The 25,120-nt window shown below is 37.0% G+C and overlaps 2 protein-coding genes across 3 annotated transcripts in view; both read right to left on the reverse strand.

Moving 5' to 3' along the window:
• The window catches only part of bend5 (BEN domain containing 5), a 34,119-nt gene extending 24,588 nt beyond the window's left edge, over positions 1 to 9,531 (reverse strand). The window contains exons 1-3 of one of the 2 annotated variants that reach the window (XM_007235278.3): positions 8,764 to 9,531; positions 4,932 to 5,062; positions 2,942 to 3,308 (exon numbers count right to left, since the gene is read on the reverse strand). In XM_007235278.3, coding sequence (XP_007235340.1) covers positions 2,942 to 3,308; positions 4,932 to 5,062; positions 8,764 to 8,944 — 679 coding nt within the window. In that variant the 5' untranslated portion in view covers positions 8,945 to 9,531. Of the gene's footprint in view, positions 1 to 2,941; positions 3,309 to 4,931; positions 5,063 to 7,497; positions 8,170 to 8,763 lie in introns of those variants that run through there. The other variant, XM_007235279.4, reaches the window with a different exon arrangement.
• The window catches only part of agbl4 (AGBL carboxypeptidase 4), a 678,742-nt gene that overhangs the window by 162,544 nt on the left and 491,078 nt on the right, over positions 1 to 25,120 (reverse strand). The gene's annotated exons all lie outside the window — the stretch shown is intronic.

Genomic DNA, 25,120 nt, shown 5'->3' on the forward strand with positions numbered 1-25,120 from the left:
GCATCATCTGAAAAAAATAAAATAAAAATTGACTGGATAATACAGTATATCAAGGTCATCAGTCGGGGTGTGCCATATTATACCGTACAAAATATAAGTATTGTGATTTAAGATAAACCCTTATGTGATAAAAGCAGCGTATTATATGTATATCATTTGTTTTTAATGGGAAGCTACTGTGCATTTTTGAATAATTGCTTTGAATAGTTGAATCATATGAAGTTTATATGTTTATATGTATGCACTATATATTGCATTTTTTAGCATTTGTGTAGATTTCTTTTGTCACTTTAGTAAAAGTATTTGTACAAGTAAGCATTTTAAAATAAGCATTTTAATAAGATTATTTGTATTGTTACAGTATTATCTGATACAAAATTCAAGTCACAAAAAATGCATTTTAGTATTTTATTAGATTTTAAGTTATTTTTAGTATTTGTATAGGTATTTTAAACTAAGTGTGTTAATAATTTTTTTTTGTTAGATTATTATTTTAGCATTTGTACATACGTGGCTACTTTCGTAAAAATATTTGTACAAGTAAGCACTTCAAAACAAGTATTTTATAGATTATAAATATTTTTTGTCATAGTATTATCTTATGCAAAAATGCATTTTAATATTTTTGTAGATTTTTTTTGTTTCTTTATCATAAGTATTTGTATAGGTATTTTAAAATAAGTACGTTAAATATTTTGTTACGTTATTATTTGTCACTAAGTCACTAAATATTGTATTTTAGTATGTTGTAGATATTTGGTTACTTGAGTATAAGTATTTGTATAATTATTTTAAATTAGTTTTAGTTTCAGTAGTATATTCTTGAAATTAGTACAATATTTGCAAGTTTTTGTTTTGTTTTTTGTTTTTTAAAACTGCCCTGACATATCTTGATATAATTTTGGAACCAAAATGATTTGCACTTGCTGTGTTCGGTCTAATTGAAAAGCCTATAGATTTATACCAAATACTGTCATTTTTGATTGCATGTTATGTTTACAGCTAAAAGTTTAGATGCTTCAACATTTATACTGATATATAAAACCCTATCTTCACATTGAGAAAAACAGTACTAAACAACAACAAAAACAGATACCGACCATTCAAATAAAACCACAAGGCAGAAACACTCACTGCCATATATCTCAGCCTTCACTGCAACTTACTGGTCCCAGCAAACGCCATGTGATGAAAAAGCAGCTGATAACTTATCTTGGCACCAGGAAAGAGGTATAATTTGTCACAGCACGAGCAGTGATAGAGTTTTCAATTAAACTGCAGCCTGAGTGAAACTAATACACATGACTGACACACATTAAAGCCTTTCCTTTACCTTCAGCTTCATGGTAAAAAGATTAAAAATGAACTTAAAGCCTAAAGGAACATTAAAAACAAACTTCAAACCCAAGCCAAAGCACACCAAACCAAGAGGACTGAATTCAACGGGGATATATTCTGTGTCCTCAGTATTAAAGCTGTCATAATCAATAATTGCAATATTGATTTATTGTAAAATAGACATAATAAATGTGCATAAACTCATAATTAAACTCAACATTAATGTGGACCTCAATATTGCTCAATAATAGTGTTTACTTAGTGAGATATGCCAATTCGCGTCACTGAGTTGGTATGTCAACTTTTAAAAACTGTGGTTTTATTTTTGTGGTTAATAATAAAATGTGTCAGATTCTGAGAGCTCCATTGTGTAGGCTTAAAATTACTGAATTAACTCTATACTGACTTATTTGTTAGCTCACAATACATTTTCTCCATTGATAAACTGAAACACTAAGATTTTCATGACTTTTCCAAAACTTTCTGTATATTTATATTTTTGCAAAACTTTTGCTATTTTCAAATTCCATGACTTTTCCAGATATGTTTTATTATTTTGGATATTTAAGAATTTTTGTATTCAAATTCCATTGTCTGAATATACTTAATAATAATGTAATAGGTGTTTGAAAGTAATGTGTAATTACTTAATTAATACATTTATTATTTTAATTTAATAATTGAATAATCTAAAATGCGTGGGAGGCTATCGGATGTTCGAACACTTGACAACTAAATGCAAAATCTGCAGGAACTGTGTGGGAATATTATTGAGTTGCATGGGATGGATTATGGCAGTACTCTATTAGACGTCTGAGGCGTTACACATGCATTATATGCTACTTCTGAATGCGTAACTTGATAAATACGACCAATAGTTTCCCATGTCAGTCTAAAATTTCAAACGCTTGATGTCACAGGTTTTGTAGGTGGTCCGTTTGTATTGGTAGGGTATCTGGAATCAACATACTAGCATACAGCTAAATTTAGAGCATGTCTGTGTGTCTTAGGTATCATGAGGATGCAAAAAATACACCTTGAGTGGCACGAAACACAAAAAAGGCATGAACTAATTAGTGTAATGAAGTAATTAGAGTGCCAGTTGTCATTCCTTTTAAGGAGCAGGTGAGATTTGACTTTGGTGTGTTTGTATCTTAACAGTACAGCGCTTTTGTGCGTCTCAGCAGAGACAGATACTGACCTGCTCGTTCACACTGTGAAGATACACCAGCAGCTCATTTAAGGGAAGAGTAATGTTATTTTATTCTTTATTCTGTTTATTGCTGAGTTTGTTTAACGAGTGGGGGAGTACGAGCGCTGGGAACACCTATAGGAATGGACTCTGATGATTGACTGTTGTCATGGTTTTAATCAGTCAGTGGAGTCCTGTGTTTTTCACCTCCCAAATAAGAAACACGCCAGAAATTTACCAAAATACACTTCCAGACTACCACACCCATCAGTGTAGATTTATTCCTAAACTACGACGCTATTTTAATTGTACGTGCACAAGGAGTGAAAATAGACTGTTGATGGGGTGTAAGATAGCAAAGAGTATGAATGTAAGTAAGCCTGTGTGTATGTGTGTGTATGTGTGTCTCACCACTGCCCAGCCGCATGAGCAGCACATCCTGCAGGCGGCGGTTGAAGTCACGCAGCTCCTTGACCTCGGTCAGCAGGCTGCTGTACTCCTTCAGTTTCTTGGCCTGCTGCAGCAGCTGCCTGCGTGTTCGCTCCAGCTCCTGCTGCAGCCGCCGCACCTCCTCCTCCTGCTGCCTGTAGCTGTGCACCAGCTCCTCGTACAGCACGCGGGGAACCACCGCCTCCTCCTCCTCCTCGCCCTCATCCAGCCGCTCCAGATCTTCTCCTTCCACACACGAGCTCACGGCGTTCCTCTCCAGCCGAGCCACCACTGCAGCCAGGCTCTTTGAGGAGTTGGAGGAGGCCCGGTGGTGCTCGTGAGGGTGCACCTGCAGCACAAACACGGCGGGTAAGTGACACAGTACACAAAATATTACTTTTCTTTAAATGTTTGGAGGGAAAAAAAAAAAAAAAAACTTAAGATAGCGCCGACAAAAAGGGCAGGTTTAAGTTCACTATATACACTATATATGAATTAGGGCTGCAACTAATGATTATTTTAGTAGTCCACTAATCTGCTGATTATTATTTCCGATTAATCGATTAGTCAACTATTATTTCTGCCATGACCTCCCTCTCTGCTTCTGCTTTCTGCTTTCACTATTGGTTCAAAATGATAGAAACAGCTGAACATAGAATTTAAATGCCCTTCAAATGTCCAGAACATTGTGATTTTAATATATACAAGGTGCTGATATTTAGTGAGGAAATGTTAAATCTGTTGTGATTGGTCACTTTTTGTCCCCAGTAATTTGTGTATTGCTAATAATTTACACATTTTTAGTCGACAATTTTTTTATAATCGACATTGTTGATTATATCGACTAATCGTTGCAGCCCTAGAATAAATGAAATTAAACGAAACAAAAACATTTAAGTTTCCTTTATCATGCTTTGTATCAGTTTACTTAATGTACTATCGTATTTTACGGACTATAAGGCGCATCGGATTGTAAGGCATATTTTAAGCGACACTAATAAGGAACAAGGGTGTCGCCATGTTTCCCTTCTAACTCAGCAGGTCTCATCATTGGAGGAAGTACAGAAAATTGTAATTCTTCTACAAAATAATTTTCTTTTAAAGTCAAACGAGTGCTAGGTGTTAATCTACACAGATTTCTCTTCTGAAAACTGTTTATTTGGGTAAGTAAAGCGCTTCCATTTTTTTTTACAATAAGCTTAGATTTCCAATATTTTTTGTGTAGGTTAGCAGCAGCGCTAGCCACAATTAGCAGCGCTTAGAGCTAGTAAATGCCACCCGACAGCGCTACACTGAGGAACCCTGAGTGCTCCGGTAAGCCAGGACGTTATCAGCTAGCGGTCCGTCCTACATAGCTTGTTTTACCATGGTAATCACTCAGACCACAGTCCAATATACTCACCTCTAAACAGTGAAAGAGCTAACTCTACTGAATGGCTAATTCATTATGAACTTTTGACACAATATAAACATCTGGAACATCCCAACAAATTTGATTTCCTACTTAGAAATTTGAAAGAGTGTAGTCTATAGGTAGACAAGCCCTTTACACTACTAGTCATTAAGATTAACAATAATTATTAATGTTTTAAGCAACAGTTAAATGTGACTTAATAAGTGTAGTAATGCACATGATGACAGATATTTGCATTATGCATTTAAAGAACACACAATGCAATTACTAACCTACAGTACATCACATGATGTAAAATATTTAGAATTTTGATTTATCAGAAGCATGCTCTCCTGGTCTACATCTGAAATACTCCATTTCCCCCGTTTCCCCCTAGAATTTAAGACATTAATATCAGTGCAAAATCCATGTTAAGCCAATCCTGATTTGTGCATGAATTCCAAATTAATCCAGCCCGCTGGCAGGGAAGCAGTCTGCACTCCACTGTAGCAGCATGCTCAGCGGCCTTCTTCCGGATCTGAGGTCAGTGTGTTGAGATGTACTGGAGGTGCACTGTACCTTTTTATGTCTGAGGGGCATTCTTTCTTCACCAAAGTGATTTTCTACTGCATGTACGGCATTCCTGGTAGACATTTTGGGAATTTTCATCTTCTTTTGCATAATACTGTGCTCAAATTCCTCAATGCTGTCTGGAAAAGAAGGAAGCACACTTCAGTAGTGAACTTTTACTATACAGTATTTACTATTGCTAAAAAAAAAAGTAAAGTAATATGCATTTTTTTATATTGTTGCTATTATGCAGAAAACATATCATATCTTTTACTGGAGTTGAAGTTAGGCTACCCAGTGTTTCTCAATCCTGGTCCACTATCCTGGACATCTGGCAGTGTGGGCAGTGTACCAAGTCCTGCTGGAAAATGAAATCCGCATCTCTATAAAAGCATGATGTGCTGACTTTGGACTTGATAATAAAACACAGTGGATCAACACCAGCAGATGACATGTCTCTCCAAACCATCACTGATTGGTGGAAACTTCACACTAGACCTCGAGCAGTTTGGACTGTGTGTCTCTCCACTCTTCCTCCAGACTCTGCTCCCTTGATTTACACATGAAATGTAAAATTTACTGATGATCAGTAATGGTTTGGAGAGACATGTCATGTGCTGGTGTTGATCCACTGTGTTTTATTATCAAGTCTAAAGTGCAGTTTTGTTTTCCCACAAAATCGTACAGCACTTCATGCTTCCCTCTGCTACTGACAACTTTTATAGAGATGCAGATTTCATTCTCCAGCAGGACTTGGCACACTGCCCACACTCCTGAAAATACATATTATTTAATATTCAAATTTTCTCAGACACTGATTTTTGTGTTTTTATTGGCTATAAGCCATAATTATCGACAATTAAAAAAAAATCACTTTGTGTGTAATAGATCTATATAATATATGAGTTAAAGGGCGCAGAGCAGTGGACCTCCAAGTACAGGGCTGATGAACACATGGCAACTCCACCAACCTCTGCTTTCTGCAAACTTCACAATCTTACTCAGCTCACAGTCTAACTACTTCTCCTTCCTAATAAGATCAGACTTTCGTTCCGCTTTAACAACAGAGCCAAGGAGCATATGAGGATTAGTAATTTAGCTAAGTAGCCCGCTAACTCGAGCAGGCAGCCAGACTGCCACTGGAGAGGTGGTGTGGCCTAAGCCAGGAGAACAGACAGTCTGCCTACTTCTAGCTAACCTAGCTAGGTTACACATTATAACAACCATAATTCCTGTGAATGTCTGTGGAGCAACACAGTACTGTACCAGTCAAAGTTTGGACAAACCTTCTCATTTAATGTTTGTCTTTTTTACTTTATTGTCTTTACCATAGATTAATATTAAAGACATACATAGAGAAACAGCAACAGCAGGAAAAGATATACTCTGATGACCAATATGGCCCTAATTCCCTAACTTATATTTTACCATTATGTTCTAGAAAGCTAAAACATTTAATTAAAACATCCAAATTGTTGAAACAGACCTGTAGAAGCAGAAAACCATTGAATGAGAAGAAGTGGGGCAAACGTTTGACTAGTACTATATATATATATATTCTTAACCGAAATTATCTAATGTAAAGGCAATACATTTTAGGAATTATCTCCTTATTTACAGTAAATGGAACACCAATTCAGCTACCATTAAACCCCTGAATCAGTGATTTTTGCTTGATCTAAGTCTTCCTTGAGTCACTTTGAAACTTATGAATGCTTATTTCAATAAATTGTACTATCAAATATGATAATAATGACCTTAATAAGTGTTACTTTGAATGTACAACTTATTTTATGTAATTTGAACTTTAAATAACACAAAAAGCCACCAATCAAGCTATTCTGCTACTTGTGTCTAAATTAATGCCAAGAAAAAGTCATTTTAAAACATTGAGAATGCTTGTTTTATCTTATTGGCAGAGTATTTTTTTCCTTAATATAAGCATAAACGTCTCAATATACATACATTGTATCTTTAAAGATATATAACTATATAAAGCTATGTCTGTGTATTTCTATTTGAACTCAAGATAATCATAATAATCACAAAAAGTGCTTGATTTAAGTCTTGCTTCAGTCATTTTGACTTTGTGAAAGCTTATTTTAATACATTTCACTAAGAAAAATAAACCAATAATGATCTTAATCAGTGTTTCACAGAATTTTCACCTCATTTCACCTCAAAGTCAATTGAACTCAAAACAACACAAAAATCATCATCGGTCAAGCTACCCTGTTAACTTACTTGTGTTTAAATTTAACACAAAAAAATGATATTGAGTCATTTTGAGACTTTAAGAGTGCTTATTGTACCTCACTGGAAGAGTATTTGTGCTAAATATAAGCATAAAATCTCAATATTTAATATTTCGTCTCGCAGTTAACGTTAGTTAGTTAACACTAGTTAACTAACGATAGGTAACCTAGGTAACCTAGCTAGCTTAGCTGCGCACCTTTAGGTAACTAGCTACGCTAACTTACGAAACACCTAGCTAGCTACCTAGTTAGCTCCCTAAGCTAAGCTACCTGTACAGCTCCCCAGCTAACAGATAGCTTCCCGGAATAAAGTTACCTACACCGGGCTGTTTCTCCAGCTGCCCGCCGCAGAAACTGCACTTTATTCAGCGGCTAAAGCTAAAAGTCTCGTTATCTATATTCTGCAGCTCCAGGCTCGCTAATGCCCGTGCTAGTTAGCTTAGCATAGCTACCCCCGCGGAGGCAGGTAAACCGCCCTGTCGACATGAACATTATAACCTGAGCCGGTGTTCTGCCGAGATGTGCTATTCATCAATATGTGCTTCTTATCACCAGTGCGCATGCGCAGATCTTTCTTTCCACTTTCTTCCTTTTTTTTAATGTTTTTTTTTTTTTCTTCATTTTTTTTAAGACTATTCAGTTATCCTATGTCTTATCCTTCTTTTCTGTTTTAAACAACCTGAGCTTACCCAAGTCGGAGTTTTAGTTTTTAGAGTTTTAAACTTTTAGTTTTTAATCACCATCAGGAAGCTGGTGACTGTTTTAACTAAGTTTAAATTGTTATTGTTCTAACTTTTTACTTATTTATTTTTATTCAATTATTTAATTATTATTCATTTTACTTTATCATTTACTTTTATTTTAAATGTGATAAATTCTACTTTTTTGTGTATTTTTCTTATTTAAAGTTTGCTTTTTATGAATTTCTATATATTTTATTCATGTATATTAAATGTACTTATTTAAAGTGATTTCCTTTATTTTTTTATTTTTTTTTTTTTCCCTATTAAGCTAATATGTTTGCAATTCCTCGAGTTAAAATAAAGGTTGATTGATTGATTTATTGATTGATTATCTGAGTTATTAATTAAGTAAAAAAATGCAATAATAGTAACAAGCCAATAAAATACAAAACATATTTGCTTAGCTAACAGCTATCATAACTTTAGTCTGATACTGTGAGTGAGTTTACTAGTAAACTAAGCAAGCTAACCTAGCTTAGCTTATCCAAACATCCTGTTTTGAAACATGTTCTAAACATAGTAATTGCTTATTTTTGTATTTTTAGTTGTATTTTTAAATGCACACCAGGGTAGCAGGATTTGACAGGGTAGCAGAACTCGTCAGAACACCGGAGAGCCTTTTTTAGCAGCTTCAGCTCCAGGTTGAGCTTCTTCTTCTTCAGCAGCTGCAGCTCAGTTTAGCTACCTTCTCCTCCCACAAACCGAAAGTGCCACAAGGTCCCCCTCCAGCAGCTCAATCAGCTCACTAACTATCTAATCTAACCCCCCGCTGATCCGACAGAGCGCGAGAGAGAAATAAATAAACAACGCGGGGAAAAAGCCCCCCTGGATCCGCAGACTTACCTGCGAGAGCGAGGATCTGCGCCTTGCCCGGCTGGCCTGTACCATTCTCCTCACTTCTGACAACCAGATACACCTTCTGATCATCAAAATCTGCTTTATGCCTCGGTCTGAAGTCTCTCACACTGGACACGGGTAACGCGTAGCACAAGTCGTCCTCAAAGAACCTCACAAAAGCATACATTATCTCTCTGTGCTCCAGCACTTTGGATATGGGAGGCAGTTTCCCTCTAAAAGAATTAAAAATATAAACACAAAGGGAAATGCCTCTGACATCCACTGCTTCTGCCTGGTCCACCAGCGCCCCCCTCCTTCACCCAGACTGTACTAATCAACACACACACAGCCTACTGTCCAGACAGTCCCAGTCCCAGTTTCAGTCAGTTACTGCTACATAAAATTAACAAAATAAGCACAAACTACTATTAATAAATACAATTTCATTGTTTTTATATACTAATTTATTATTTTATATACTATATCATTGTTTTCAGATATGAAATAATTATTTTGAGATACTAATTCATTATTTTAAGAGTGTAACTCATTATTCAGACAGTGAGTTACTATTTTGAGATAGTGAGTAATTATTCTGAGACAGTAAGTCATTATCTTGAGATATTTAGTCATTATTTTCAGATAGTAAGTCATTATTTTCAGATAGTAAGTCATTATTTTCAGATAGTAAGTCATTATTTTCGGATATTAAGTTATTATTATTAGATAGTAAATCATTATTTTGAGACACTCATTATTTCGACATAGTAAGTCATTATTTTGAGATGCTATCTCATTATTTTGAGATATTAAGTTATTATTATTAGATAGTAAGTCATTATTTTGAGATACTATCTCATTATTTTGAGATATTAAGTTATTATTAGATAGTAAGTCATTATTTTGAGACATTATCTTATTGATTTGAGATAGTAATTCATTATTTTGAAATATTAAGGCTTTTTGACGTACTAATTCATTATTTTGAGATATTAAGTCATTACTTTGAGATACTAAGCCAACATTTTGAGATAATATTGTTTTCAGATCCTAGGTCATATAACCTGCTATAACCTGTAATATTGGCACTGCTGTGGTCGTAGGCATGAGGCTGCAGGCCGAGCACTGTAGATCAGCACAGCAGTGCCAATATTAAACGGTATAGCACAAACACAAAGTGTATTGTTGCGATTATACCACAGTTCCGTTATCACTGTTTATTAAAAGATTTTGAGTTAAATAGGAGGAGAACATATGATCTGTTTGGTTATAAAATAAACACTCCGTGAGTTAAAATAGTTCCATTGCTGCTCTGTTTGTAGCTGCACAGTTTGGCTTGTAAGCGCTGCATCGTTGCTAGGTTACCTGTATGTGGTGGAGTAATACATGAAAAGCTTCGGTTACAGTGCATTACCAGCTGATAACGGCACTCATAGAACACCTCTCAGCCAATCACATTGCATGGACAGAACTAACTGTGGTATATTGAAACATATGGGAATAGGCGGAGCTACACGTCATACAGAAACCAGCCAGCAGTGGCGTTAGGCTTGCATTGGCTTCACTTTTAAGACAGTTGGGCCCTATTTTAGTGATCTATTACACACCGGCCAATTGCACATAGTGAAGAAAGTTTATCAATCTTTGGGAACCATACAGTATATGACTATGATGACAAATGTTCTTACTTAATTCTTACATAATAACAATTTGTGAACTATTTATCTATTCATTTATTCTATATTACTATTTCTTTTTGTTTTATTTTATTATTATTATAGTATTTTTATTTGTTTTGTAAATGTATACCTTAGTGTAATGTATTGCTATTTATTATTTATCTATTTACTTTATTTCTTTATAAGCATCGGGATGATGTACTGTTGTTCCTGATTACGAAAAAATTGTCAATGTTTGTGTTCGGTATCGTGAGGGCGCAAAAAATATGCCTTGTGTGTCTCGAACAGAGTTGGAAAAAGTACTGAAAAATTGTAATTAAGTAAAAGTACCTTTCATTTGCTAAAATTCTACTCAAGTAAAAGTAAAAGTACCCATCTAAAAATCTACTCAAGTAAAAGTAAAAAAGTACTCAATTTAAAATGTACTTTGAGTAAAAGTTACATAGTTACTTTTATTAATTTGATGTAAAAAAAAGTACAAATCATAAATAAAAACTTTTTAATTTATAATTATTCCAAATAATTAATTCCAAAAAATAATTTGGACCTTTCAGGCAGTATTTGTTCAGACCACCCTATAAAACATTTTCAAGAACAAGTGGTATAGGTTTCTATGATCCATTTTTTTTCTTTACTGTTAAAAAGTTAAAATGTTTGGTCATATAGGTGACTATAAACCGTATTTTTATAGTTTATAGTTTTACAATTCATTATATAACTTACCATTGTTATGCTTTAACTGCTATTTACATGTTTTTTTTTAACATTTAAGCAGATTGTTTAATGTTCCCAATAAAAAAGTTAAGGAATTATTATTAAAAACATGAAATCATACAAAAAACAATGTAAAGAAGCACTTATAGATGGGTAGCATAACTCGACACCGGTTCCCCCGAGCCCAGCTGATTCACACAACGTCTCTCCCGCTAACCGTAATAAACACTGTATGGAAAAGTTCAGCTGCGCTGCCATGGAGAACAAAACTATTTTTTTTTTTTATTCAGACAATTTGTTTTTTTTCCCCAGCATTTAATTTTTTACTCAGTAACTGAGAGTTTTCTAATGTAGCAAAGTAAATTATTTGTGTCAAAATGAACTTTAGTAAATGTGAAATTACCTATTTTAAAAACTATGTTAAAAATTACAAATTACTAATAAAATCTACTCACTCATTACAGTAATGTGAGTAAATGTAATTCATTACTTTCCACCTCTGGTCTCGAAACGTGCAAAACACATGAATTAATTCTCTTAATTTCTATGCATCCACAGCAATTGTAATCAACACACTTTTTTAGAAGCTGGTTGTTTTTTTTGTTTCTTTTTTTATGATGAATTTACAGTGATGTGATTCATGTAATTCATTATGTAGAACCCCGAAAAGATGGCGCAACAGTGATTTGCAGGTTTACAGTGAGCAGACACAAAAAAAGCAAGTCCAGCTAAAAGAATAGTGCACTTTGGCCGCGTTTGTGCAGGTTTAGGGTGGGATTGAGGCAGGAGGTAGTTGAGTTTGAGGGTACCCTGCGATGCATAAAGATCTCTGTTAATGCTTTTTCAATAATCCATCATCTCACTTTCATTCAGAGGAGAAAAAAAATCATTATCATAATCGATTCATTCAGCTATTGCTTTTGTTCTGCAGCAGCTGAATACGGCGAGGCGAGAGGCATTCTTCAGGATGACTGCCGGCACTGACGGCGCCGGCGTGGAGGAGTGTGTCTTTGTCAGTGCGTCTTTCTCCGCTCGTTTTCTCCTTTCCTTGTTTCTAATGAACTGACACAGGCTATCTGACAAGAAAGGGATCTCTTTGTTGTTGTAAAACAGACAGGTTGTTATACAAGGGGATGGATTTCTCGACTTGCACTTTAATGCGGAGAGAAGCGCATTCGATAAATGGCACTAACAATTCCGTTCTGCTTCGTCTGCTGTAATTGAAAAGCAAGTGAGGCAGAACTTTAGATGCTACTTCCTTTCCACAGGCCTTTTTCATGCCTTTGTTTGACTCTCTAGATCGACTATCGACTCCTGACCTGTGTGCTCAATGTGACCATACTTCTTCTTCTTATAGAACGTGGAAAAAGTACTAAAAGTATTACTTCACTTGTTATATAGAATGTCTTTTAAGCTTTTAGGTTTAAACAGCAGCTGAAAGTGGCCTAAATCCGATTTTCAAATGTTTATTTAATATTTATATTATCTTTTTAATGTTCCATATATCTGACAATTACAATGACCCTCAAATACACCAAAAGAGCAAAGCTTCACATGAAGTTTCGGTTTCATCTTCTCATCACAGCATTACAAAAGCTATTGGTTCCTTTAGTTCCAGTGTCTGCAGCTGGGATTATTGCTGTGAATATTTTACAGAAATAAAGACGGAAAACATTGAGAAAGCTGCAGAATTCTGTATGGGATTAAAATATGAGCTCGAGAGAGATAAAATCACATGTTCTGTAGTAAAACAGGAAATACAGTATGTGGAATAACCTCCACACAGCTATAAGTCTATTTGAGGAGCAGCATAAGAGCGCTAACTGTGAGTACATTTACCAGCCTGACTCTGTGAGTAGACAGCTGTGTTCACTTTTTGATGTTATATATGTGAGGTACAGTATAGTTAGTTCTGGACTGATATGGTAAAAAGCTGTATCTGTATCTAGTTCTGGGTGTCCATTTCCTATTTTATTTCTGAGTTGATCATTTTGGTGAAAATGAGTGAAACCTGTAGAATTTATTGAGTTTCTTAGTTTGTTTATGTGTTTCTCAGATTGAGCTCTCTGATGAGATGTGCTTCGTGTTTATGTGTGTTCTATTGGCTATTTTAAGCAGCAGTAAGACATATATTTTGCACTTAAGGTGTCTAGCTTGTGGACTGTTACATTTTTTGTGGACAGTTGGTTGTTTTACAGTAATTGCATATTTAATTTTATTTTTTTTTGTTTAGTTTTATTACATAACACTTTTTTTAATCCTGTACTTCACAAATAATCCAAAGTATGAAAAAAACTAAAACTAGCACTAAAAAAGAGGTAACACTTTATAATACAGCCTGCGGTTTAGAGGGTAAGTTTCCTTTACTTACAGTGTAACTTCTCTGGATGAACCAGAACATTCAAAATACTTACCGGGTCCTACGGGTACTTAACTGTGGGTAAAAGTCCTACTCGTACTTAAATGTAGGTAAAATTAAAGAACACGAGAACATGCAATTTCCCTAAACTTGTGGTGCAATTTTCATATAAAATAATAGATAATTGTTTTCCCTTCGTTCATGGCAGTTATGAAGGCTTTATTGCAGTCACACTCCAGGGAAAACAGTCAGGGTGGAGTTGGAAGAAAACGTACAGTTTTTAATGTCAAGATTAAATACAATAATATTTATATATCTTCAATAACACAATCAGGAATGCTGAGACTTTAAAGAAAACTCATTCATTAATACACAGAAACCACAAGGTTTGATATTAATGGTTAATAATCCCACACCTCACCTGATTTTTACTTTTCTCACTCTATAAATACACAGTACTTACTCAGTTAATACTCAGAAATGACAGGGAACAGGCTGTATTATGTATTGTACAGTGTAGGGGTGGGCGATATTGCCCTAAAATAATATCACGATATTTCATGGTATTATCGCGATAGTGATACTCTTGGCAATATGCCACAAAAAAGGTCATTAATTCCCGAATGTTATGATACTAATAATAATAATGCACTCCAAATATCTCCATATATCCAGGATTAAAGTAAAATAAGTGATACTGGACAGACAGATATATAATAGGAAATTCAAAAAAAAGTGTGAATTTTTCTTTTGCATATAACAGCAAAAAAGTAGTACCCTGATAATTACAGGTGGGTGATATGGCACCATATTTCAGGGTATAATATCGTTCACGATATTCAAAAGTGTTGGCAATATTATCGAGTACGATATGATATGGCACACCCCTAGAACAGTGTATTACAAAGTACTTACTCTATGTGTTTATCAGATTGAGCTCTCTGATGAGATGTGTGCTTCATGTTTATATGGGCTGTATTATAAAGCGTTACCAAACAAACTAGCAAACCCACTCTAAAAACTCTTTAAACTAACTGAATTAGAGGAGAAAAGGTGAAAACAAATAAAATTAAACTATACTGAAAAATTCTAAAATATTATAACCTTGTACACTACAATATATCACAATGCTAATATTTTGTCTCACCCCGAGCAGTGATGATGAAGACAAGACATGTCTAAAAAGAAAAAAAAGCATTCAATATGTTACAAAAGTTTGTGTTTGTCAATTCCCACAACCCCTGAACTCCAGATCAGTTTTCTGAGCAGAGTAAAGCATCTTGCTAAGTTCTCCTCAGCTGCAGCCGTGTTACAGGCCGGGCCGGGCCGGGCCGGGGGATGCCCTGGGCCGTGTTGCTGGGCAGAGCAGTGTGACTGATGCACTGAGTGACTGGAGTTTCTGAGCAGAAACACGGCTCAGAACACAGTGGGAGGATTACTCTTAATCTAATCTGCTCCTCAATGGCTGGCCTGTCCTGCAGCCCAAGTCTGCTCCAATAAGACTACCCAGATCCCACCGCTGATGCGTTCAAGTGGCCCAGCTCGAGGCAAAATGAACCCAGTGTCCGTTCTGAGCCCGAAGCCCCAGAGAGTGAGACTGTAAACAAGTCTGAAGACAGGAGCAGCTTTCTCCTTTGTAGGGATGGAGCTCGGCGTCATTAGGCCGGGCTGCTGAGGTACCGGCTCTAAAAATAAACAGACTGACGCCAAAAAATGCCTAAATTATGGTTATGTATCTGTCTTTCCTTCTTCACTTGAGCATAAAATCATTAGTGAAAGAAAATAAAATGCTCTGTCCGAGTGAGAGATCACAGAAACACTCCCGACACCCCGCAAACGACCAAATGAATAAAACTCAATAAACAATCTAAACTCAATCAGTACATAACTGATCTCTGATGATCAAATATGTCCCCAGCAAATAGAGTTCAGCTAAATAATGTAAAGCTAAAGTAATGAATTGGCATTTAAAGGTTACTTTATTGTTAGACGACAGGTAGAAGCAATACAGCCCTGAATCACAAAGTTCAGAGAGCACAGAAAAGGTGAAAAATAATAATCTTATACCCTGCTCAAGGCACCAACAGTATTTTTTACACCTTCTGTCTAAATTCTTTAAATAGAAATGGTGCTTGTGAATAAATCTACGTCAATGGGTGAGGTTGTCTGGAAGTGAGGTGTGTTCAGGTAAATTTCTGATGAATTGCTATCTTGGCAACGGAAAACACAGGTACGCCACTGACTGATTTGAACCCTGACTACAGTCAGAGAACAGTCAGAGGTTCATTGCTATCTCAACAACAAAGGTGTGCCATGTGCACTTAACGTGTATACATACCGCTCTTTACACACACATGGACGTGCAACAGTGCACAAACCAACTTATACATCAACAAAAAAAAGAATACAGAAATTTCCTGGAGGCGTCAGTTCAGAAAAATCAGAAAGAAAATTTAATTAAAAATTACATTCGTTGTTTCAATCAAGCAACCTTTATTTTGACTACATCTTGAGTACATTAAAGGCAATCCTCATTTCCAATGTAGCCGAGCACTTACAAAAACAGGGACTGACATGGAAGTTAAAAAATACATTTAATAATAATAAAAAAAATTAAATAACAGTGAATAAAAGAAAATTACAAGGTAATTGTATATAATAATAATAATAATTCATAGGAATAGTAATAATAATTCAAATAAAACTTGAGGTTTAATTGATAAGAAATTAAGACTAAAACCAAATAAGAGATCAATAAAACAAAAAATAGTTAAAAACTTAAAGCAGTTTAAGCTAAAACCACATTTTACACAATACAATTAAAATAAATAGATGATTAAAAAAAATAATAATTGTAATATATGTATTTGTTTAAATTGTACTGTGTAAAAGTTTTTTAAAAGGTTTTAAAGGTTTTAAAATTTAGTTTGCTTTGATCTTAGTTTCTTATCAATAAACCTCAAGGTTTTTTGTTGTTGTATTATTTATTTATTTATTTTTTAAATGTAATTATTAACTGTCATGTCAATGCATGTTTTTGTAAATGCTCAGTTACGTTGAAAACAAGGGTTGCCTTTAAGTTACTTTGTTGTCAAAATTTGATTGATTCATTGAAACAAAGATGCAACTTGTCTATGACAAAAATGCAAGTGAATCAATGTCTATTTTTTTTAACCCTTATTGACATTTTCCATTTCTGATTTCTGATTCCATTGAGGCGACTAAAAAAAGTTTGACCTTGACTTTTTTCACATCCAATTGCAGTTATATTCCAGATATTCCAGCAAATACAAAGCGAATCAAAGCGAATCACCCGTAAATCCTTATAAACCCTCAACACGAGCCTCTCTCTCTCTCTCGTCATGCAGCGCGTCGAGCTGCACACATGGAGGCACACCCGTACGGTGACGGCGGAGCTGCGGAGCGGCTGGCACTGTAGACGCAGTAGCCGACACCGAGTCAGACATCATGTCCCTCCAATTACAGCCTCCCAGCTCCCCTCATTCATCTTTATTGGTGATACATTAGCCGTCATTAAATAAAAGACATGGGATAATCTCAGTAATGATGTGGCTGATGGAGCTGGACTCCAGAGAGGGAGGTGGCTGCTCTGTGACTGGAATGGGAAAGTGTGCCGGGTGCCGGGGCGAGCCGGTGGCGGCGGGGCGGCTCCGGGTTTTTGTGCCAGATGAGGATGACGAGGGTGATGATGGAGAGAGATGGATACGGGGAGCTGTGACACGCACATTAGCCGGCAACACGTCGGCCATTAGCGGGCGGCCAATCAAAACGCGGCACCTGTGCCAATCTGGGAGATGGACAGACGCTTGCACAGGTGTGTGTGTACAAGCGGGCGCGTGCGGGCGCTCACAGGAGTATGACGGCTGGCTGGCTAAGTAGGGAGCCAAATGACTGGCGCGCTTGATACCCGCTGCCGTTGATGCCCGCTGCCGCTCGATGCCAGGCTGTGTGAAGTGCGGCGGGGACAGCAGGATCATTTAGGCAGCGTTAGAAATATGTTTTAAAATAAAGAGTCCAGTATGTTCGGGGAGCGGAGGCGGTCAGGGTCGATGGAGGATTGCGCTATTTGGCGCCTTCATCCGATATTGATAAACAACTTAGCGGGCAGGGACAGTCTCTTGTTTAATTGAACCGGTCTTAACTGCGTTACTTTATTTTGTCCCTTAATTAGCGCATCATGAATAATTAATTGGCCGTGAAGGCATCAGCAGGGTAATAAAAAAAGTGATAGCCCATGAAATGAACAGTGGCCTCAAAACAGGCCATTGCAGAGAACCATCAATTACTAATGGGAGCTGCCCTGACTAAAAAAAAAAAGAGAAAAAGAGAGAGAAAAAGAGGGAGAGAAAGCAGCTGCAAAACTATACTGTTTAGCCCTCCCCAAACCATCCACTCATCCGCCCACCCCTCCACCCAACAGCCCCTCCATCAAATATTTAGAAGGGTATCATTGCTGGTGCGTCCTCCCGCTGTGCATCTTCTGTGACACGGCAGGAGGCCCATTGATCTTCCTTTAAACGAACAAATGAGCGCCGAACAACCGCTGCTGAAACTCCAGGCTTATTCAATGCGCTTCGTTAGGATCACTCCCCCCGCCACCCTCGCTCTGGGGCCTATAGCGCTATGGATCCGGCACCGGTCCGGTTCAGTTCAGTTCAGTTCAGTTTAACACTTTTAAGTTACTACATGATTCCTTATGGGATCCTTTATGACTTGTCTTGATGACGTCACTATTCATTTACTATGTAGGAAAATAATACAAAAATAAAACACTAAATAAATAGGCGTGTCCTGGCCTGAAATGCAGGAACTATATGCAGGAAATATATATATATTATTTTATAATAACTTAAAACAAATTGTTCAGATGAAGCATTGTCTGTAGTGAAATAAAAGTCTATGTAAAAGTTATATAATATTAAAAACATGGCTACACTTTTTTTTTTTTTTGCATTTTACACACTGTCTTAACTCTAAGGCCAAAGATTCCTGGAGGCATCAGTTCAGGTAAATCAGGATTTTCCTTAAAGAAAAACATTTTTTCTTTGTTTCAATCAATCAATCAATCTCTCAATCACTCAACCTTTATTTGTGCTACATCTTGAAAACATTGAAGGCAACCCTCATTTCCAATGTAGCTGATCATTTACAAAAACAGAGATTGACATGGAAGTTAATAAATATATTTAATCATTTTAAATGAAAAGAAAATTCAAAATAACAGTGAACAAAAGAAAAATAGATTAAAATAATAACAATACAATACAACAAAACTTCATCACTTTATTAGTGATATTTAAATTTAAATGTATTTATTTAAACTGTACTGTTTAAACGTTCTTTAAAATGTTTTAGATTAAACTGCTTTAAGCTTTTAACTGTTTTTTGTTTTTTCATCTTAATTTCTTATCAATAAACCTTAAGATTTATTGTTGTATTATTATTATTATTTGAATCTATGTTTCTTTTATTCACTGTTATTTAAAATTTTCTTTTAATTTAAAATGAATAAATGTTTTTATTAACTGGTCTTGCCAATCCCTGTTTTTGTAAATGTTACAATTACAGAAAAAAAATAGATAAAAATAATAATACAATACAACAAAACGTCATCACTTTATTAGTGATATTATTAATTTTTTTTATTTATTTAAATTGTACCACTCTGCCCTCGCTCTGGGGCCTATAGCGCTATCGATCCGGCACCGGTCCGGTTCGGTTCAGTCCACTCGGGTCAGGGATCTGCACCCACTTCCCCACTGAAACCATCCACCTCTCTAAATATGATTTCTGAGCCCCGTTAGTATGAAAGACAAGCCCGAGCTTTTTTCACTCAGCTGAGAAGGTGGCAATTCCGCCCGGTGCGGACACTTCATTTATCCTCATTGGGGGGCGCACACCCAACCGCAAATGTTTGATCGCCTTTCGAGAACATATCGGATCCGCAGTCCCTGTTTGATTAAAGGATGCAGGCGTTCTGTAATTTTCAAGCTACGCTGTGCAGCGTAATTAGTTTTAGTCTATCTCATATTTCACAAACAACTCCAAACTGACCAAACTCGTCCTGCTATGCTATTGTACACCCTGCACAAGGCACATTGCCATGCTCATTCCTATCTTACACCCCATCAACAATCTATTTTCACGCCTTGCACCTTTTATTGTGGGTTGTACAACTGAAACATCTGTCATTTTAGTGTGGGATTTTAGGTTTCATGGCTAAATTGGAGCAGCCTGGTGGCCAATCTTCATTAATTGCACATTATTGCACCAGTAAGAGCAGAGTGTGAAGGTTCAATTATCAGGGTAAGAGCACAGTTTTGCTCTAAATATAGCAATGCACACAACATTATGGGAGACATACCAGAGTTCAAAAGAGGACAAATCCTTGGTGCACCAATCGTCTTGCTGGAGCATCTGTGACAGCAAGACAGCAAGTCTTTGTGATGCATCAAGAGCCACGGTATCCAGGGTAATGTCAGCATACCACCAAGAAGCACCAACTACATCCAACAGGATTAACTGTGGACGCTGTAAGAGGAAGCTGTCTGAAAGGGATGTTCGTGTGCTAACCCGGATTGTATCCAAAAAACATAAAACCACGGCTGATCAAATCACGACAGAATTCAATGTGCACCTCAACTCTCCTGTTTCCACCAGAACTGTCCGTCACCACAATAAATTATTGTGCTCTAAAACCAGGTGTTTCAGTTTCATTGTCCAACCCCTGTATATCGAAGTTTAGAAATAAATCTACACTGATTTATTTGATGATTGTTGATGTAAAAATTGTGTTTGTGCACTGCTGTGTTTCCTTGTGTGTGTGTGTTACAAGCGAGGGTTGATGCATGTTGGGAAAGTGTGTTCACCTTTGTTGCTAAGATAGCAATAAACATCTGACGGTTCACTGTGGTCACCTCACTACTAAACACACCTTAATTCCAGACCATCACAATATATTCATAAGCTCTGTTGACATTTAAACGATACAGATGAAAAGTGGTGTGTAAGGTAGAAATGAGCACCATGATGTGTCTTATTATTGGATTAAAGGGCTGCAACACAGGAAAGATAATAAAACACAATAACAATCTAGAATATAGGTTCTTTAAGCTGATGTAGACCTTCTAACCCACTATCCCACCCCATTATTACCCCTACAGGCAAACCTCCAGCTGATGAAGCAGGTAAAACTTTGTGAGTTCTGTAGATTACGCTGCTAATGCAGCTCCACTGTGTGATCTGGCAACCCGGCCTGTCAACAGGAACCTCAATTTTATTTCTCTCTCTGCTGTAGGTAGCCCTGAATCTGCCAGTGGGAGCTGCCACTCTGACTGAGCGACATCATCCATCTGTACAAAACTCGACAATTAAGTAAGATCTACCAAACTATGGGAGAAGTTGTAGCTGCAGGAGTTTACTTGAGTGAAAAATAGTGTTCAACACTGTGCTCAAACTCAAACCACTACAAATCTACAGTGGTGATACAACTAATAAAAGCAGGGGTCATGTATAAACTGCAAAGAATGCAGTCAGACATGGTGAACATAAGGCTTGTGTTGTGTACAGTAGTAAAGTTGTAAGTGGTATTAGTGAATATAGTAACTCAGTATTGTAGATACAGGGGTTGGACAATGAAACTGAAACACCTGTCATTTTAGTGTGGGAGGTTTCATTACTAAATTGAAGCAGCCTGGTGTTCAATCTTCATTAATTGCACATTGCACCAGTAAGAGCAGTAAGAGTGTGAAGGTTCAGTTAGCAGGGTAAGAGCACAGTTCTGCTCTAAATATTGCAATGCACACAACATTATGGGTGACATACCAGAGTTCAAAAGAGGACAAATTGACGGTGCACCAATCGTCTTTCTGGCGCATCTGTGACCAAGACAGCAAGTCTTTGTGATGTATCAAGAGCCACGGTATCCAGGGTAATGTCAGCATACCACCAAGAAGGACCAACCACATCCAACAGGATTAACTGTGGACGCTGTAAGAGGAAGCTGTCTGAAAGGGTTGTTCGAGTGCTAACTCGGATTGTATCCAAAAAACAATCAAATCACGGCAGAATTTAATGTGCACCTCAACTCTCCTGTTTCCACCAGAACTGTCTGTCACCACAATCAATTATTGTGCTCTAAAACCAGGTGTTTCAGTTTCAGTGTCCAACCCTATTCTACCCTATTATCCTTATACTACCATATACTGTCTATACTTCCCTTAACTTCCTATATTACCCTTTGCTTCTATGCTATGGAGCATTTCTTTGCTGATGTTGAAGATACACAGCTGGCCACTCATTACACACACACACTCACACACACACTTGTAACGAGTCACCATGATCCTGTCATCTCTCTGTATATCACCTCCACACAGCCTTAGTTCATCTTGCAGCCTAATGAGAGATGACACCATGTTTACATAAAGCAGCTAATTTCCCATCCAGATATCGTAGGTATGTTAATATGACAGCGGGAAAACAAGGCTTATCATCGCCCGTTACTACACACTAACATCTTGAGGGGAAGGTGTGTGTGTGTGTGTGTGTGTGTGTGTGTGGGCAGATCTGATAAGCAGGTGCGGAGGAGAGCTGGAGCCTGCGAGTGACAGCTAGCCGTTCTTTGTTGAGCCAACACACATGGCGCGGCGCAGCACCATTCCAGCAGAGAGGCAGCGAGAAGCTAATGAAGTGACCCTGCAAACAAGAGCTGGCCGTAACTAGGTAACCATATCACCACTTTAACAAAGCCAGCAGCAGCAGCAGCAGCATCAGCAGCACTGCCTCAGTACAGCAGCACTACTCATATACACTATACAGTACACACTGTATATGTCCAAATGTGTGTGGACACTCCTTCTATATATGTATATGTATTACACCTATAGCTGACAGTAGCTTAAGTAACCTATACTGTGTATACTCCCCTTAACTACTCTACAATCATTATACTACAATGCACTGTTTACAAATCTATAATCCCTTATATTCCCTATATTCCCCTATACTACAATATGTTCCATATGCTACCCTATTAAGTCCTATATGCCCTACCCTATACTCCCCTACCCTACACTACCATTATATAATCTATTATACAACACTACACTCTCCTATACCACCTTATACAACCATACACTCCCCTATACTACCATACACAATACTACACTCTCCTATACTACACTATACAACACTACATTCCCATACGCTACACTATACAACCACACACTCCCCTATACTACCATATGCAATACTACACTCCCCTATACTACACTATACAACACTACACTCTCCTATACTACCATATTCAATACTACACTCCCCTATACTACACTATACAACACTACATTCCCATACACTACACTATACAACCACACACTCCCCTATACTACCATATTCAATACTACACTCCCCTATACTACACTATACAACACTATATTCCCATACGCTACACTATACAACCACACACTCCCCTATACTACCATATTCAATACTACACTCCCCTGTACTACACTATACAACACTATATTCCCATACGCTACACTATACAACCACACACTTCCCTATACTACCATACACAATACTGCACTCCCCTGTACTACACTATACAACACTACATTCCCATACGCTACACTATACAACCACACACTTCCCTATACTACCATACACAATACTACACTCCCCTATACTACACTATACAACACTACACTCTCCTATACTACCATATGCAATACTACACTCCCCTATACTACACTATACAACTCTACATTCCCTTATACTAGGCTATACAACCACACACTCCCCTATACTACCATACAAAATTCTACACTCCCCTATACTACACTATACAGCACTACACTTCCCTATACCATCTTATACAACCACACACTTCCCTATACTACCATACACGATACTACATTCCCCTATACTACACTATACAACCACACACTCCCCTATACTACACTATTAAGTCCTATATGCCCTACCCTATACTACCCTACCCTACGCTACCATTATATAATCTATTATACTACCCTAAAACATTATTATACTCTATATACTACACAATACTACCCCTAACCACCATATACTACACTGATACTTTGTAAACTATCCCACATTACCCTATACTATCCTATTCTTCTTATACGCTCCTTCCAAATATGTATATGTATTTATATACTTTTGCTGAAAGTTGCATCCATAGACACAGATGCGCAATTGCACACACACTTGTCTAGTCATTGTAGAAAGAAATACTGCCAATATAATATGGCTTATCATAAGCAATACTCCCTACCCTATACTACCCTACACATTTTATAGAGCCCTATACTCCCATTTCCTATACTAATCTATAATCATTATACTATAATGCACTGTTTACAAGTCTATACCACCCTATACTACTACACAATTTACCCTACACTGCCATATATTACCATATTCTAGTCTACAAGCGTAAAATCCATATAGTACCCTATACTTCCTATATTACCCTACATTACCCTATACCAGGGGTCTCAAACTCATTTTTGCCGAGGGCCACATTGGCATATTGGCTGTCCTCTGAGGGCCAGATGTAACTTATAAATATAAGAAAATGTAACCAGATGTAATACAAAATGAATGTAATTACTCCTTAATGTTAAATAACTCTCAATATACTATTTATTCAATCAAATATTACAGTTGCATGGAAAAATGGTTGCTTGTTGCTCTATTAACATAAATCCTTTTAATTTATAAGTTATATTAACTTTGATCAAAACGTTTGATACTGAAATAAGTATTGTGAGCTGTGACAGATTTAGCATTTCCTCAGATTTAGCAGTTCCTCATCCAACCACTAGTCGGAGCTGCAGCTGCAGCACCACAAGCCCGCAGTCTTTGCTTAGTCAGAGCTGCAGCCCAGCCACGGGCTACAGGGCTCAACTGAGCCAGTCTGGAGCGTTTTTAAAGATTTGTAAGTTCTTCTGTGTATGAAATAAAATAACCCCACTAACCGGATAATACAGCTCTCTACAGTTCATCTTTCAGCCCAAGCAGCTAACAGCAGCAGTTTAGAGCAGCGTCACGGAGGCACTGCTCGGATTACATTATAAACAGGTCAGTTAGCGCGCTGCTAACCTCAGGATGTTTATAACTACGGAGTTTAGTGGACACAGCACGGCTGTAAGGTTAGACTGTTGAAGGCTACTGAAGACTACTAAAGCAGGCAACGCAGCGTAAGCAAAAAAAAAAAAAAAAAACACCACACACACACACCAAAATACAAGTTAAGATAAAATATGAAAACGAACATAATAAAGCATAAATAATTAAATTGAATTGCGGGCCAGATGTATGTTTATTTTGTTAACCCGTGAGGGGCCGTATGAAACCGCGTTGCGGGCCGCATGTGGCCCGCGGGCCGCTACTTTGAGACCCCTGCCCTATACTATCCTATTCTCCTTACACACTCCTTCTCTATATGTATATGTATTCATATATATTTTGCTGAAAGTTGCACCTATAGCTAACACAGATAATTATACAACCAGAAACTTCCCTATACTACACTATATAACACTACACTTCCCTATACCAC

The sequence above is a fragment of the Astyanax mexicanus genome, chromosome 12, assembly GCF_023375975.1.
Source record: "Astyanax mexicanus isolate ESR-SI-001 chromosome 12, AstMex3_surface, whole genome shotgun sequence".
Taxonomy (NCBI): Eukaryota; Metazoa; Chordata; class Actinopteri; order Characiformes; family Acestrorhamphidae; genus Astyanax; species Astyanax mexicanus.